The sequence below is a fragment of the Python bivittatus genome, unplaced genomic scaffold (assembly GCF_059951505.1).
Source record: "Python bivittatus isolate LINGU-HERP-01145 unplaced genomic scaffold, Pbiv_v1 ctg000080_np1212, whole genome shotgun sequence".
NCBI classification, from domain to species: domain Eukaryota; kingdom Metazoa; phylum Chordata; class Lepidosauria; order Squamata; family Pythonidae; genus Python; species Python bivittatus.
Genome location: NW_028277035.1, coordinates 25,299,733 through 25,315,265, shown reverse-complemented (window position 1 = coordinate 25,315,265; position 15,533 = coordinate 25,299,733). Strand labels below are relative to the sequence as shown.

The 15,533-nt window shown below is 37.9% G+C and overlaps 1 protein-coding gene across 2 annotated transcripts in view; it reads right to left on the bottom strand.

The window, feature by feature from the left end:
* The window catches only part of JAKMIP2 (janus kinase and microtubule interacting protein 2), a 50,864-nt gene extending 38,973 nt beyond the window's left edge, over window positions 1–11,891 (bottom strand). For both annotated transcript variants that reach the window (XM_088134757.1, XM_088134758.1), the window contains exons 1-2: window positions 11,763–11,891; window positions 1,496–1,993 (exon numbers count right to left, since the gene is read on the bottom strand). In XM_088134757.1, coding sequence (XP_087990883.1) covers window positions 1,496–1,993; window positions 11,763–11,891 — 627 coding nt within the window. The remainder of the gene's footprint in view (window positions 1–1,495; window positions 1,994–11,762) is intronic.
* Between the last annotated feature and the right edge of the window lie 3,642 nt (window positions 11,892–15,533).

The following is a 15,533-nucleotide window of genomic DNA, read 5'->3' as shown; positions in this document are numbered from 1 at the left end:
CTGACGGAGCGAAGGGACTCGTCTTCTGGCTGTTTGTCTTAACAGCTGAATGTTGTAGTTTTCTTGGCTGCTGTGTATTTTAATTGTTTGTACTATATATGCATCTGTTTTTATTCTTTACCATTGTTCACTGCCCAAAGTAATTTGTTATGATGGGTGGCTATATACATTAATTTAATAAATACATAAATTCAAAGAGGATGACCACATTAATGAAACATACATCTCTCCATTTCAGCTAAGCACTAGAACACTTGCAACTGAAAATATCTTGCCTAGCAGCTACCTGTGTTTCAGTTTATTGAATTACTAGTCCAGCCTTTCTCTTTCTATTAGCTGATTGGGATGCTACAAGTGTGAGTAAATTAATCTGCAGATAAATTCTTTAGGTCTTTAATGAGCAATTGTTCATCATTGTACTCTAGCTGGTATTTCCACATTATAATGAAGTGAAAACAGGCAAAGATCGTTATAAGAAAAATTAGAGACAATATGTTATGAGAGCAAGAAGAAAAAACAAAACAAAACAACAAAAAAAGAAATAGTAAAATACATGATTACTGGCTCCAGACAGACAGGAAACTGTATGCAGATCTTAGACATCTTTTAAATATAATTTCATCTAAATAACTATTGTCCAAAACCAAAGAATCATAGAGGATTTCTTACAAGAAGATAAGGCTTGTTTAGTTTTCTGAATCAGGTGTAGATCTCCATCCAGAATGTTTAAGTTATTGTCTGAATTGTTGCTTTTAACCCCAAAGATTTCCTCATCAGCACATCATTCAAAACTGAGACACCAAATCTCACGTATGAGACAAACAAAACAATTCTGGGTGTATTTACTCAGTATAAACTCTCCTGGATTCCATGACTCTTTTCCTAAAGCGTGCATGGGACTAAAACTTTAATGGCATGTGGAGAAAAAGTGTTTTAAAGACCAGAAGGTGCACAATTGTCAATCTATTCATTAGTTTAAACACTCATATTGTTTTGGCTAATACTCATTGAGAAATTTCTATTGTCACTAAACATGTATGCCTACCTGCACAAACCAATGCTAGTATAAACGGGGGAAACAAGATGCATGGGAATAGCCATATCCATTTTTAGTGGGTATGCTTTTTTCCCCCTAGCTGATATGGTCAGAGAAGTGGCCATATTTCTTTATTTTAGCAACTCTTCTTCTTGGCTCACACTCTTATTTTTCAGTGCAATTATGTGCCCAAAGTATTGACTGTTAAAAAGACCTGTGCTGGTAACAATGAGAAAGGTAAACTACTGATATATTTTATTCAAGCTGATGTTATAGGCTAATTCTAATACACACAAAAGGAGTTTGCATGATAATATACTTATAATGCCTGATGGGTTTGGAGGGGAGTAGCCTCCAACTTGACAGTCAAAACCTTTGCACATAATGTAATGAGGACCACAGGAAAGATGATACACATTGAGCCATAAATGTGGCTTCATATCTAGACATGTTACTAACCAGCCTGCGAATATCCCTCTCACTCTCCCACTTGATCTTAGAGATTGCCTCCTGGTGGGATTGATGCTCGCTTCGGAGATCCCCTGCTTTAATCTTATCAGCCTGGATCATGTTATTCAGGGCTTCATCCACCTGCTTCTTGGCAGACTTCAGTTCAGTGATTTCTTGCAGAAGTTTAAGGCGCTCAGAGTCAAATTGTTTCCTGGCCTCTTCACGAGCCTCAATGGTCAGGGCTGTCCGTACTTTATCACTACTCCCTTCCCGCAATGCATACAGTGCTGACTTGAGTCTCTGAATTTCACTGTCTCTAATTTTCATTGTCCGTGCCATTTCTTGCTCATGCTGTTTGATAAGGTTTTCCCGGACAGCCTGTAGCTCCTTCATCTTCTCCTCATGGAGTTTAGCTTTTAGTTCAGTGATTTGCACTGTCTGTTTGCGCTGTTCTAATTCCCGGATCCGTTTTGTTTCTTGGATTTTTTCCCTTTCAAGTTTGTTCACCTACACAGTAAGAAAATAAAAAGAAGGGAAAATAGGTATCAGCAGCAGCAGCATCACCACCATCATACAAAGCCTAAGATTACACAGGATCTCCAGTTTTATAAATGTTCACACAAGTTGCAATTGGTGCACAATTCCAAATTACTGTTAGTTGTCAAAGAGGCTAAAAACTAGTTTAGAAGTGTAACTAAGACCTACGTTTTCAATCAAGCCTTAGTTGAAGAGTGCACACTATAACGCAAATCTATTAATTCATACCTTATGAAAAAAGTGCACATTTATCCTCTCATATCTGCCTTTGGGGAACTCCATACAGAGCTATATACTTGATCTATAAACCTAAAATAAAATTTGTTGCTGGTCTTATGTATTCAAATTCAATGCATTTTAGGATGCCAGACTGTGTAAGCCTCAGAAATAACCTTTCCGCTGGTATCCATTCACTGAAAACACCTATATATAAAAGCGGTGTATTCAGAGCATGCAATGTTTCTCTTTAGATGCTCAAAATGACAGATTGATGTAGCAGAATTGAAGAAACAAGGAATTATTAAAGCAATGATTTTTTTCCCTCACAGAATTATCTGAGAAACTATTCCAGTTTGATGTAGTGGTTAAATGCACTGGGCTACAAACCAGGAGACCGTGAGTTCTAGTCTCACCTTAGGCACAAGGCCAGCTGGGTGACTTTGGCCCAGTCACTCTTTCCCAGCCCTAGGAAGAAGAAGGCAAGGGCAAACCACTTCCAAAAAAGTTGCCAGGAAAACTGCAGGTTTTCTTGGCAACACTTTTGGAGATCTATGTAATCTCCAAGAGTCAAGACTGACTTAAAGGCACACATGCACAAAAGTGATCACATCACTTTTTTTAAAAAAAATAACCAATTGTTGGAATAAGATGTTCTATCATAAGTATTCATTTAAAATAAGCTTGTTTTGAAAAAAAGAAAGTACGACATTGAGTTCAAAAGGAGGATCAGATCTTTATTCCAGGTGTCTCTAGTTCATAAATATTTTCCAAAGCTAGAGAATTGGAGTTCTCTATCAGACTTGAGTCCAAACATAAAGATCCACAAAAACCAAATGGAGAACAAAAGATTGCACCCTACTTTATGCGAGCTACTTCTAGTTATACTAGCGTTAGATATACTGTATTAAGAATTTTCATTATTTTGGCTCTCTTGAGATTTCAGAGGTTTTGTACATGTGTGGTTTTTGTTTGTGTGTGTGTGTGTGTGTGTTTGTTTCTGTTTGGCTATTGCTGAATCATCTTAAAATCTGGTGAATGTTGTTTCAGTCTTCCACAAAATGAGATTCGTATGTTGAAGTTGTTGTGGAATTTGCCACAGAAGCATAACACTGAGGAGAAAAGAACCGAGCTTTATTCAGAGAAAGAGAGACCCCGAACAATAAAAAAAGGCATAGATTTTATACACTTTTGAGGCTGAGGCGGGAAATCTGAGGGATCTGATTCGAGGATAGGTTTGGGTAGGTGTTAAATGGGGGATAAATGGTTTTTCTATTGTAAGATAAGAACCACACTTTAGCGGCATCAAGGAGTCTATTGCAAAAGAAGATGGACCATTGGGAAAGGCAAGCACGTACTCTTAATGAGGGTGGAATTCCTGCAGTTTCTCAGTTGTTAACAAAGGAGTTCCTTATCAGGGTTGCTCCTTCGGCAAGCTCTTAAGCAGACAGGTGATGGCTCTCCCATTGTTGTAGCATGATAGAGTTAAGAGGGCTGTTTTCTGGCAGCGGAACATGGTCACTCTTGGATCATGCAAGGGCTTGGGGCTGATCCTGCTTTGCATGAGCAAAGAATGGCAGAAGGAAGTGGAGAAAAGAGATTGCAGGAGAGGCGAGGGGGAGGAGGGCAGAAAGAGAGGCAAGGGGGAGGGGGGGAGAGTGTCCAGCTTTATTATTTTTCCATCACAAAGTTAAGACCTAAACAGGTAATCTTTTGGGACAGTTAGAAACATTTGGGACTCTGAGAAATTTCTGTGGACCAAACCTCTCCCCCTCAAGCTGGAAAACTGCTGACATCTGTCCCTGTCCCTGTCTGGCAACCAGGATACATCTGGCCATTCTGTCTTATCTTGGCTTCCTTTGACTTCTCATATGGGCCCTATATGAGTCCAAACACATTATTGTAAATCCAAAGTATGCTGAAGACACTTTTCATTGCAGCCCATCAACTTACCATTTATTTTTATTCATAGAAGAACATTTTTAAAAATTATGGCAAGACGTTTAGTAGATACTGAGGAATGTGTCCCTGGGAACATTCATTACCATGAGCTCCAGATTGTCTAATCCTGAGTTAAAGATAATTTATAAAATTCTCTGTTAGAAGATATGTTTTATTTATTCGTGAACATATAATTCACTGTGCAATAGTTACTCAGAATACCTGGGCCATCTATAAAAAGCTAACATCAGGAATGTTTAAAAGAGAGGAAAAATTTAAAATAACAACTACATGGTGTTGAAATGAAAGAAAAGTATGAGCTATTCTCTATACAAGTTTTTTCTGTGGTGGGGAGAAGGTGAAAGTGGGGTGAAGAGAAATTATGGTTCACAAGTGAGAATGTGGGTTAAAAGACAGTTACCTCCTTGTCACAGTTCCAATGTGGCTTTCTCATCCTCATGCTGTCATTTTTTTTAATGCTATGCCTCAGCTAACCATGTGATAAATATCATATCTAGTCTAGCCTTTAGATAACAGTTCTTTCCTTTCATTTAGCTGAAATCTGATGACAAGCCTCCTGCCCTGCGCATAAATCCCAACCTGAAATTATGGCTACCATTTCCACTCCTTCCATATCAGCTCAAGAGCGGCATACAGTAGACCTTGCTTCCTCCATACGGAACTCTAAATAATCATAATGCTTGTCCCTATAAATATTTCATGGTACATTTGAAAATAACAGAATGCCTTTTCGCAAGATAAGCAGCTTTCAGCAACCTCATGAGGGCAGACCACAAATGCAATGCAGCAATAACAAACGCAGTTCAGTGAAGGAAAAATTCTGGAATGAGGACACCATTTTGATTTAATGTTGATAGATTTCTGAATGCATGGATGGCTGGGAAAAGGCCTTAATTACATGAGACTTTCCTTTGTTTCTTTTGATTGTTCAACAAATAAAGTAATAATTAGGGGGAAATGAAAGTTAAGAAGAAATGAGAAAAAAAACTGGCAGAAAATTTGCCACTGATCACATCAAATAAACTATCTTATATTGTAATATGGGAGTCAGGAATCTATGACCTTCTAGATGTTGCTGAATTACAATTCCCTCAGCCACATTCAGCATGGCCAATCATGAGGAATGTGTCAAGCTGTAGTTCAGGATCATCAGGCATGTGAAAGGTTCCTTGCTGTTATACACCTGTGGTGGTGAAGCTTTCTAGGAGCAGCACATACATCAAGAAGGAAGACAGAAGGAAGATGGGAACAACTGTTGCATTTTTAAACATTATTTTTATGCACTTTATGCAAGCAAAACTCAGTAGTTCACATGAAGAGAACAAGAGGAGAACAGGAACTAAGACATACATGTAGAAAAGAATGTGATTCTCTCTATTGAAATAAACAGGATAATCAGGAACAAGAATTTATGACTACTTAATTTCAGCAATGCAGTAGAGTTCTTGAGATATATTGATAACCATATTTTTATTCTCCTGCCTGTCTTCCATTCCAGTTCATTCTACTTTGAGTAATTTCAGGAAGTCCGCTTCTTGTTTTATTCTTTAAAATGTCTCCTAAAGCTCAGCTTCTGATTGTCAGTACAATTTATATGCTCACTGCTGTGGATTCGGGGGCATTCCATTTTATTTATTTTTATATCCTGCCAAATCTTGTGACCCATGAAAGTTTATATAAGTCATTAAAATACTGCAATACAATTAAAGCCATACACAATATAACATCATAACAGTAAACTAATAAACAATAAACAATAAACACTTCCAAATACACTGGCAGCTATCCAACAATCGGTCTTGGAAAATTCTTCTAGTTTTAAATCAGTTACAGGTCGACTAACACCTTGCTTATATTTTCTTAGATAATCTCATCACACTTCTTCAGCCTCCTTCTCCAGTTCAACCATATTCCAGCCAGAGTTGGAAAATTCCTGTTTATCATCACCTGTTCTTTGAAACAGTAATGCTTTATGAGCAGCTCCCTCCTTGTCCAACTCATTTAAATCAAATTGATTCATGATAGTATGTTAATTTGGGTAATTGTGCTCAAGTTGTAATCATTCAAAAGTGAAGTATAGCCACCACATGTTCAGAGACACTTTTTATCACATATTTCATAACTCAGTAATGAAAACAGTTTCCAAGGTTTAGCTCTGATGATCCCTAGCAGAGGGGAAGTATCATAAAGAACACAATTTTAATGTAAGTTTGGGGAAAGTTATAGTTTATTGTTTTCTTGTAAAAGAAATTAGTATATATATTAGGTCTCTGGCTTTTTGTAAAACAAGGACCTAAGAATTAAGAGCAAATATAATATGAAGTAGAAGAGTTAAATATTTAAAAAATATATAAGATTGAAACAGAAACAAGAAACAAACTTTGGAAGTGAGGGTGTCATTATTTCAAGAGATTACCCTGTACCAGAAAAATGGAAAACCCTGACATCCAAATAAAATGTGCCACTAAAATGAAGTTCTTTTTTTTTCAACTGTCCTCATATTTTGGATGAGTGATATATAGCCTATTTACACACAAACAATATACTGATGTCCTCCACAAACCTGCTAGGCCAAAATTCCTAACAAGGCATTTACATCTGTTTTTGGAAAGTCTAAGAAACAAAATGAGTGATTTAAACTTGTGCAGACAAAATATGTGACCTTTTAAAACCTTCTAAAATATATGTTAAAACATTTTAGCTCTTCCTACCCTGATGAACGTCACTGCCAACTCCCCCATGGCTCTCAGGCAGGGAAGGAAGTTGCATTGTGGCTACCAGGCTGAAAAAAATCAGGTTGAGCAAGATATCAGGTAGCCCTCTTTATACCTTTGGAAGTCTACTGCATTTAAACAAGAATGTTTGAATTTGCTTTTCTTCAGTTATGAAGTTCTTTGGGGCCGGGGCCTGTTATTATGGATACCTGCAGACTGGAATGAAAAGTGAATGAAAAGCATTCTCCAGTTATTTTGGGTTTTCTTCCTTTGAAATTACTTTTGGAAACAAAGAAAGTTGAAGAAGTGTTGAGAAGTACATACCAGAATATACCATTGCCTCTGTAAAATTCCATGTTTGAGGTGGGCTAATAGCATAATGAGCCAGTTTGGTGCAGTGGTTAAAGGCACCAGGCTAGAAAGCGGGAGACTGTGAGTTCCAGTCCTGCCGTAGGCACAAAGCCAGCTGGGTCACCTTGAGCCAGTCCCTCTCTTTCAGCCCTAGGAAGCAGGCAAGGGCAAACCACGTCTGAAAAACCTTGCCAAGAAAGCTACAGGGACTCGTCCAGGCAGTTGCCATGAGTCAAAAACTGACTCAAAGGCGCATGCACACACAATAGCATAATGAATGCTGCTCTGCTCTCAGTCTAACCTTCTTCAGAAAGTACTTATGGACATAAAATGGGGAGAATTCCTGATAGATTATCCTGAGCTACTTGTAAAGACAGTTATTTTCTTTTTTAAAAAAGAAAGAAATGGATTAAAAATGATTGCTTAGTTTTCCTTTGTCCACTTTTCTGACATTTATAAGGGATGGTTCTGAGCCAAGGCTATTTTACTACAGAGCCAGAGGCTATCCTTCTACCACTAAGTTATATATTATTCTTCCATATATTTCAATTCATTCATATATTCCATATATTTATGCATCCTTCCTAGTTAATGAGAGTGCATCTTTTTTTATGGTATTAGGGCTTAAGCTAAGTAGGAGTGCATTCATCTATAATAGTTCTTACCTATAAAACCCTTAATAGCATGAGGCCTGGTTATCTAAAGGACCTTTCATCTTCTGTGGCTTCTGCCTGGCCTATATGGTCAGGCTAGTTGGCATGTTCCAGGTCCCACCCGTTACAGTGTCACCTGATGGGACCAGTGTGTCTTCTCTGTTGCAGTACCTGTTTCTGGAACATCATCCCCCACCCTCAAGATATGTCTGGCCTCCACCCTGGCTGTATTCAAAAGAGCCCTGAAACCTAGTTCTTTCTTTGGATCTTGGGTGAGACTGGAAGGTCCTACATGTTTGATTGTTTTTTAACAGTCATTTTTCTTCTGTCATTTGGATTTTTTAAAAAAGTACTGTATGATTGTTTTTGCTGTACGCCACCCATAGTTGTTGTAGAGTTGGGTGGCCAAATAAATAAATAAATGTGAAAGAAAAGGAAAGGACAGAATATCTATGTGTGTGGCTTTTAAAACATTAGTCATTCTAACCTCTTGGCATGTAACTTTGGCTCTTGAGACACAGTCACATTTGTTAAGGGTTGGGGGGACCTCTCAAACAAATTTTGTTCAGGAAGCTGCAGTTAAGAAGAAAAGAATGAAAAATGCATGAATGAAGATCTGTTTGGGCAATGTTGGATGCAGCCCAGAAGTACAATTTAAGAAAAAAAGGTCTCATTCAGTCTTTTGTTTCAGAACACATGAGATTGCTATCCATAGGCAGCTTTCTCATTATTACAAAAATTAAAAAGTAACAGTGATGAATAACACAATTTTTCCTCCTCTACTTAAACTTTCACTAACCCAGAACAATGTCCTGTTATGTGCAGATTTTGTTACCCTGACACTGAAAATATTTCTATCTCTTTCTTGATAACTATGCAGTCCAAATATCTTTAGTGGTAGAAAAACAGAGAGAGAGAACATGAGAATCAATTAATTTTATTTTTAACCCTTAGTATAAAAAATTACCTGGGCAGATGAAAATGTAGCATTTATCAAATTAACCTGCTCCCACCTCTGCTTTCTAGAATCTGGGCAATTATCCCATTGCTTTTAAATAAACCAGACAGCTAATTTCTGTCTGAGTGCTAAAACATTCATATCAGTGACCAAAAATGAGCAGCCATTCAAAATTGCAGGACTTCCATGTATGGATAGTGTGCAGGACTGTGGTCAAAAATAGCACTAATTTCCATTCATTTGAAATGATTTTCTGTTCTTAAGATGGGCTGCAAATTGAACCCTGTCAGTCTTATGGGAGGGTAAAACAAGCAGTGCTCTGAAGTATGCTAGCCTGGCAGGTAATAACAGAGCACAAGAGGTCTTTCTTTCATCCAAATTGTCCTACAGTGACAGAAACTGATATCCACAGGATTGTCCTCTGAGGTAAATGGTAACCTTGATAAATGACCAACCCATAAAGGTTTTCATGACGAAAGACTTTGTACAAGCTAAAAAGCTGCTGCTCAGTTATGGAGCCTAATGGCAACTTAGATTTGTTTTCCCAGAAAAATAATGCTTACTGGCAAAAGAATGAAAGAGTCTGGTCACAGAAGTCAATTACATCTCTCTGGAAAAAGGAGGGGGAAAAAAATCAAATTCAAAAGAACAAGAATAGTCTCCAAAACAGTTTTGTTGTTTGAAGGACTGAAGATGACAGCCAAAAAAGATTCTTACTAAAATAGCATGGTCTATACACAAAGCAAAATGAGGTAGAAGGGAATGCAGAGGTGATTCAGAGACTGCATTTCTTCAAATGGAAAGGATAGGAGATAGTATCTGTAAATGCTCTCTCATTAAACAGCATCAATAACAACAACACATTATCACAATTTAATGAAGCCTTTAAGAAAAGGGTTCAATCTAGGCAAAGGATTGGACTGCCTCTCTGAAAAGCTCTGGTGGGTGGGATAATGTGAACAACAGAGCCTCGAAGAGGAAAGCCCCACCATTCCACAAAAACTTACTTCTTATATCATTATTTTATCCTTATTGAAAGAGTCAGGGAGTGAAGTTTCCTGTCCTCTTTTAGCTTGACAATAACAGTCCATACAGACTCGTGTGGGGCCTATATGGAATCTTTTTCTTTATGCAGGGAATAGAGAGCACGACTCCTGGTATTCTCCTGGAAGGAGAAAGCTATTTCTCTTGCTTGGCACAAAGGTATATGGTCACCTATGCCAAAACAGAGGTGACCTCGTAAATGCTCCAGGAGGAAAGCCTCACAAGGAAATCTCCAGCCACTTTAGACTCCTTAAACTTTCCCAGTTGAGAACTGTCTTACAAGGTCAGCTCTGCTTGCCCCAACTGGGTTAAATGCAGGAAAGCAAAGTCAACTTCTCAAATATCTTGCATGGACACCTAGGCTTCAGCTTCCTCACATTTTATTTCATTGGAGAAAACACAGATGGCCAGCCTATCCTCAAACAACAGTTTGAGTATGGAGTGGAGGAATATTGTGCAGAATATTCTGCCAAACAAAACCCAGAGATGCAAATGCCCTGCCGTAAAGTTTAACTGACATTGAACTACTTGTCCACCATACAGTAATGCTCATACAGCAGTGGGAGAATTGTCAAAAGGAAACCTTTCCTTCAGACTCATCACAAAAGTAATTTTCTAAAGTATGCAAAATAAAGTTTTAATAAACCAGTACTTTGGACTGATGAAACAAAAATTTAATTGTTCAGCCACTACCACAAAAATACATTTGGAAAGTAAGGGCAAAGCATTTGAAGAAAACAATACCTTGCCAGTCATTAAGCATAGAGCTAGCTCCAGTATGCTTTGAAGTTGTGTGGCACTCAGTGGCAGAGGAAATATTGTGCAGGTGGAAGGAAGAATGGGTCAACTAAATATCAATATATTCTAGAAGCTAACGTTCCCCAAGCAGTGAAGAAACTGAAGCTAAAACGGTAAGACAACAATCTGAAATGTACCTCTAAATCAACCATGAAGTATTTACAGGAAAGAAAGATAAGGCATGGTCTCCACACTTGGATATTAATGAAAATCTGTGGGGAGATTCCAATGCATAGCACATGCAAGGAGAACTAAGCATATTTCTGAGCTAGAAGAGTTCTGCATGGAAGAATGGGAAAAAATTCCTAAAGTGCAAATAGAAAAAAAATCTTAACTAGCTACAAGAAACATTTGGAAGCTGTTTTTCTGCCAAAGGAAATATTTAAAAGTATTGATGCAAAGCATTCCTGATTAAGGAACCATCAAGGAAGAAACCACTCCCCAACCAAGATTGCCAGGCAAACTGCTAAGTATAAACAACCAGCAAACTCCACTCACCCATTCACTGATGATGTTACACAGCCTGGTAATGAAATGTCTGCAGGAAAACATCAAGCTCAGAGAACGTCAAGAACCCTATATTTCTCTTTTCCTAGGAACTAAGAGGAAGTTCTGCTTACAGTATATATGTGCTTAGTATAATCATCCTACTTGCTCCTTATAGGAAATGTGTTTTTTCCACATTTTTGTTCTAACAATGTATGAACCTTTTTTCCCACAGCTGACAAAAACATTACACTCATATTTAATTCTTAAAAAATATTCCAGTTTTAGACAGAAATCTTTCTGTACTGAGCTACAGTAAAAAGACAATAGATGAAAAAGAAGTATGTTTGGGAGACAAGTATTGATCCAGCTGTAATTCATTGGTTGAATTCCCCTTTATGTTTACTCTGGCAAAAGTCAGCAATAAACAAAATGTATTTTTCCAGTATTCTTCCACTCTTCCAGAATGAAGGGAGGAAACTTTAATTCATAATTTCCCGTATACAGGGTAACCACCATTTAAATCATCTGCCATTTGTTATCAGTGCTTTACTTACTTTAGACTTCTCCTGATGAAGTTCAATTTGAATATCCGTCAGCTTGGTCCTGAGATCTTCGTTGGCAGCTTGTAAGGACATAATCAGTACTTCAGGCTTTTCAGCCTTGCTGCGTCCTTTTTTGGACATGGCTGTTTGCAACTGCGAATCTGTGTGTGAGAATTCTTTTTCAGATTGAAATATCCATTGTTTAATTATTTTTTTCCATCCAACACGTTGTGGCATCTACAAGGTGACATTACATCTTCTCATTAGCTCCTTGGGTAGTCCTGTCAAAAACAATACAGTATTTGATATTTGTTAGCTAACGCAGCAAAACGAAATGATTGACAACAAAGAAAATTTCACGACCAGTTTGCAAAACTCTCACCGGGCACATACTGCTGGGATTTACTGCAAGGACACTAATTCTGGTGGGAGATCAAATGCACTGGGTGGATATTGCACGCTTGGTGCATTTCATTTATGCATTTGTAACTAATATTTTTATATTGCCTTTTTGGGGAAGTTACTGAAGTGGTGTAAAATAAAAGTAAGTAAAAATAAAAGATAAGAAAAAAGTTGAGCTCACCTCCGGGTGACTCCTTGGGCATATCCATGTCTTGCTCTTGGCAACAATGTAGAAAAAGAGTGAAATATTTATTTCCCAATCTAGTTTAACAGTCTGGGATTTTCATCCAAGTGCCAATTTAGGCCTACCCTGCTTATCTTTACAGTATCAGCCAAAGTAAGCTGGGTGTTGCCATCTATCTGGGCAAATAAAACAAAGCAAACGTCATGGTATAAAGCACAACCAACTTCTCCCCCACCCTCCTATAAAGTATTTTGAATATTTGGCTTTAGGAACAGTTATTGCTGCTAATGCAACATGATTTCCAACAGTAACATTTTATTTTTCACTAAAGGAACGGCTAGTAGTCTGTCCTACAGCACCAAAACTAATCTTGTTCCATTACATGGAGATATTATAGTGCAAAACCAGAACAGGATTAGCAGTACCTCAGTTTTAGTACTAGAAGAATAGAAGAAAGAATCGGTGGCCGGAAAGTTCAGTGTCCATATTTCTTTTCTTTTTTCTTTTCTTTTCTCATGTGTAATCAAACTGCATTCGTGCCCATGGTATCTATGAATGTAGCTCTTTTCTATAACTATGGCAATCTATTTCAGCATGGTTGGTGCAGGTTTTCATCCTCACATTTAGAATCCAGCCACTGTGGCCATTTCAGATTTCAAGCAGAATTCAAAAGGGCCTACCAACCAAATAAATATGGCTCTCAGTTACTAAGAAATGTTAGATACAATTTGGATTGATGAGGTTTGTTTTTAATTTATTTAAGAGCCTTAGGATTTCATCCCTTGATTTCCACTAAAGTCATTTAGCGTTCAGTAAATTATTTGATGCACTTAATCAATTAAAGGCTTGATGAAAGATTGAATCCAGATCTGTGATTAGTGGGAAACCAGGTACATTTTCTTGCCATTTTAAAGACATACAGTATGTGGTTTTTCTATGCACCATCTATGCATGCAACTGAAACGATCTTCTGGGAGTGGATGTACTAATGTAGGGAAGCGGTGAAGAAACAGAATGGGAGAAGAAGGGTGAAGGCCAAAAGAGCTTCCCCCACCCCAGTTTCTTAACCATAGGGTCTATGTATGCTTTTCTATACATTTCCTGAACTGGCACTAGTCATCTTGTTTTGAAGGATTACGGTTACCAGCAGGGGTATCTGCAAGAAGGAGCAAGAGAGGACAAATGATGACACTTGCATGATGACACTGTCACATAAATGCTGTGACCTATGTACATTTTGGCGTCACATGTGGCTTGCTGCAGATGCTGTTTATTACCAGTAGTAGCTTGGAGCAGCGTTCTATCCCTTTAAAATTTGGCAGCTGAGGTAGGGGTGTGGGTTTTTGTTTTTTTGTTCTTTTGCACAGTTCATCCTTAGTTTTCATGGACACATGAACCACTTCTTTTCTGTTTGTTTCAAGCACAGCTCAAGGGGAAGGTAAAGAAAAGCTATGTCTGCTGTGTCTTCGACTAGAAAGTGATTTTAAACAATGGAAAGGATATTCAGATCTTCTATAAATACTGTGCAGAGTGAGGGGCTACATTATTACTATGAAATATTATCCACTTGGGGAACAACATAGGTTATAACAGTTTTTTTCCAGGCTGCACTTGAGAAGGAGGCACACTCCAAATACTGGGCAGGGACAAAACTAAATTAGATACGATTTAAGTTCAATGTAAGTAGTGTTAAGATGAGTTCATATGGTCACTTCCCTTGTATTTAATTACTTTCCTCTTCTGACACATTAAAATTATAATTCTGTGGTGACTTTTGTAGGGGCTTTTGAAGGCTTTGTGGTATGCTTATAGCCCTGGATCTCATGTTATTATGAACTCCTAGTTTATTGTACTAGGTCAGTTACTCTTGGATGCATTGCAATGGAACTTGCAAAGGCTTTATGTTAAATGATCAGTCATGGTGTCAGAATATAAACCTTTCAATCAATCATTTAGAAAGAAATTCATACTCTATGAGAAGTCTTGCTCAATTAAATTAATTTTATCTTTGTACTGATGTAGCTGAAAGACTTTGAATTTAAGGTGATCACCCAAGTAAAAAAGAGTAGAGAGAAATATATGTTCTCTCTCACACAGAGAGACAAAAGTCCTACACAGTGCTCACCTTCTGCAGTTTCTTAATTTAAGGTTGTCAACTTCAATTGAAATCATTCTGGAGATTTTTCCCTCTCCAATAAATATGTATATACAACACATGTAAAATAAGGTACCTCCATTAATTGATGCACCAACTGCATGTTGCAGCTAACCCACAAATGCAACATACTTAAACATCCTTACAGAAGAAAAAGCTGCAGTGGGAAGGACAGAGAAAAAAAAGGAACAACCAATATGGAGAGGAAGAGAAGGGAAGAGGTAACCACAGAGAGAAGGATAGCAAGGAGATGCCTCTTTTTAGGCATTACTAAGAGGGCTAAATTTACGAGGCTAGTAGGCCGTCATAACCAACAGCTAGTTATTTCAGTGAATATAATATTCAATTAACAAGTAGTGACTTGGGGAAAAAGTCCTTCCCCTCACTATTTGGTAAATACAACATTAAGCAATTGTAGCACTTGCCTGTTAGCACACCCATCCTCCCCCACCCCCCTGCAAATATGTTGGCAGCCAATGCTGAAATCTCAGATACCAGAAGGCAAATCAAAAGACCTCCATATTTGTTCTGTTTTTGAACAGTTGGGCTGGAAATAATAGAGCTTTTTATGTCTGAAAAGCTGTTGGAAAAGTCTGCTGGAGAGAGAGGACTTGTCACAGTTCTGTAACTGTCAACCATCAATATATTCCATTATGGTTAATTAAATGTGCAAAGCCATGCCTTTGTTCAGATTAATTCTAGTGCTGATTTTGTTGTTAGACAATCCATGGTTCTGAAGTATGATATGAATATCAGTACCAGCTTCATGTACAGGGTCCTGTTACCTGATTTAGTGATTTACAGCATTATGGTCTATAATGCTAGAGCAATAATAATTCTCTCTCTTCCTCATGTTCCACCCAAATTTACTCAGAAGGTGAGAGAGAAACAGAAGCAAAAAGAGGAGTGAAAACTCTGTAGACCTGTGATGCATTCACTGAAGAAAAGGCAAACACAAACATCCCAGAGTGAAAAGGAGGAATGGGGAACGAGGAAATTCCTCCCAGTGATGCTTGTTTAAAACTAGTGGTTTTAGCTGCAT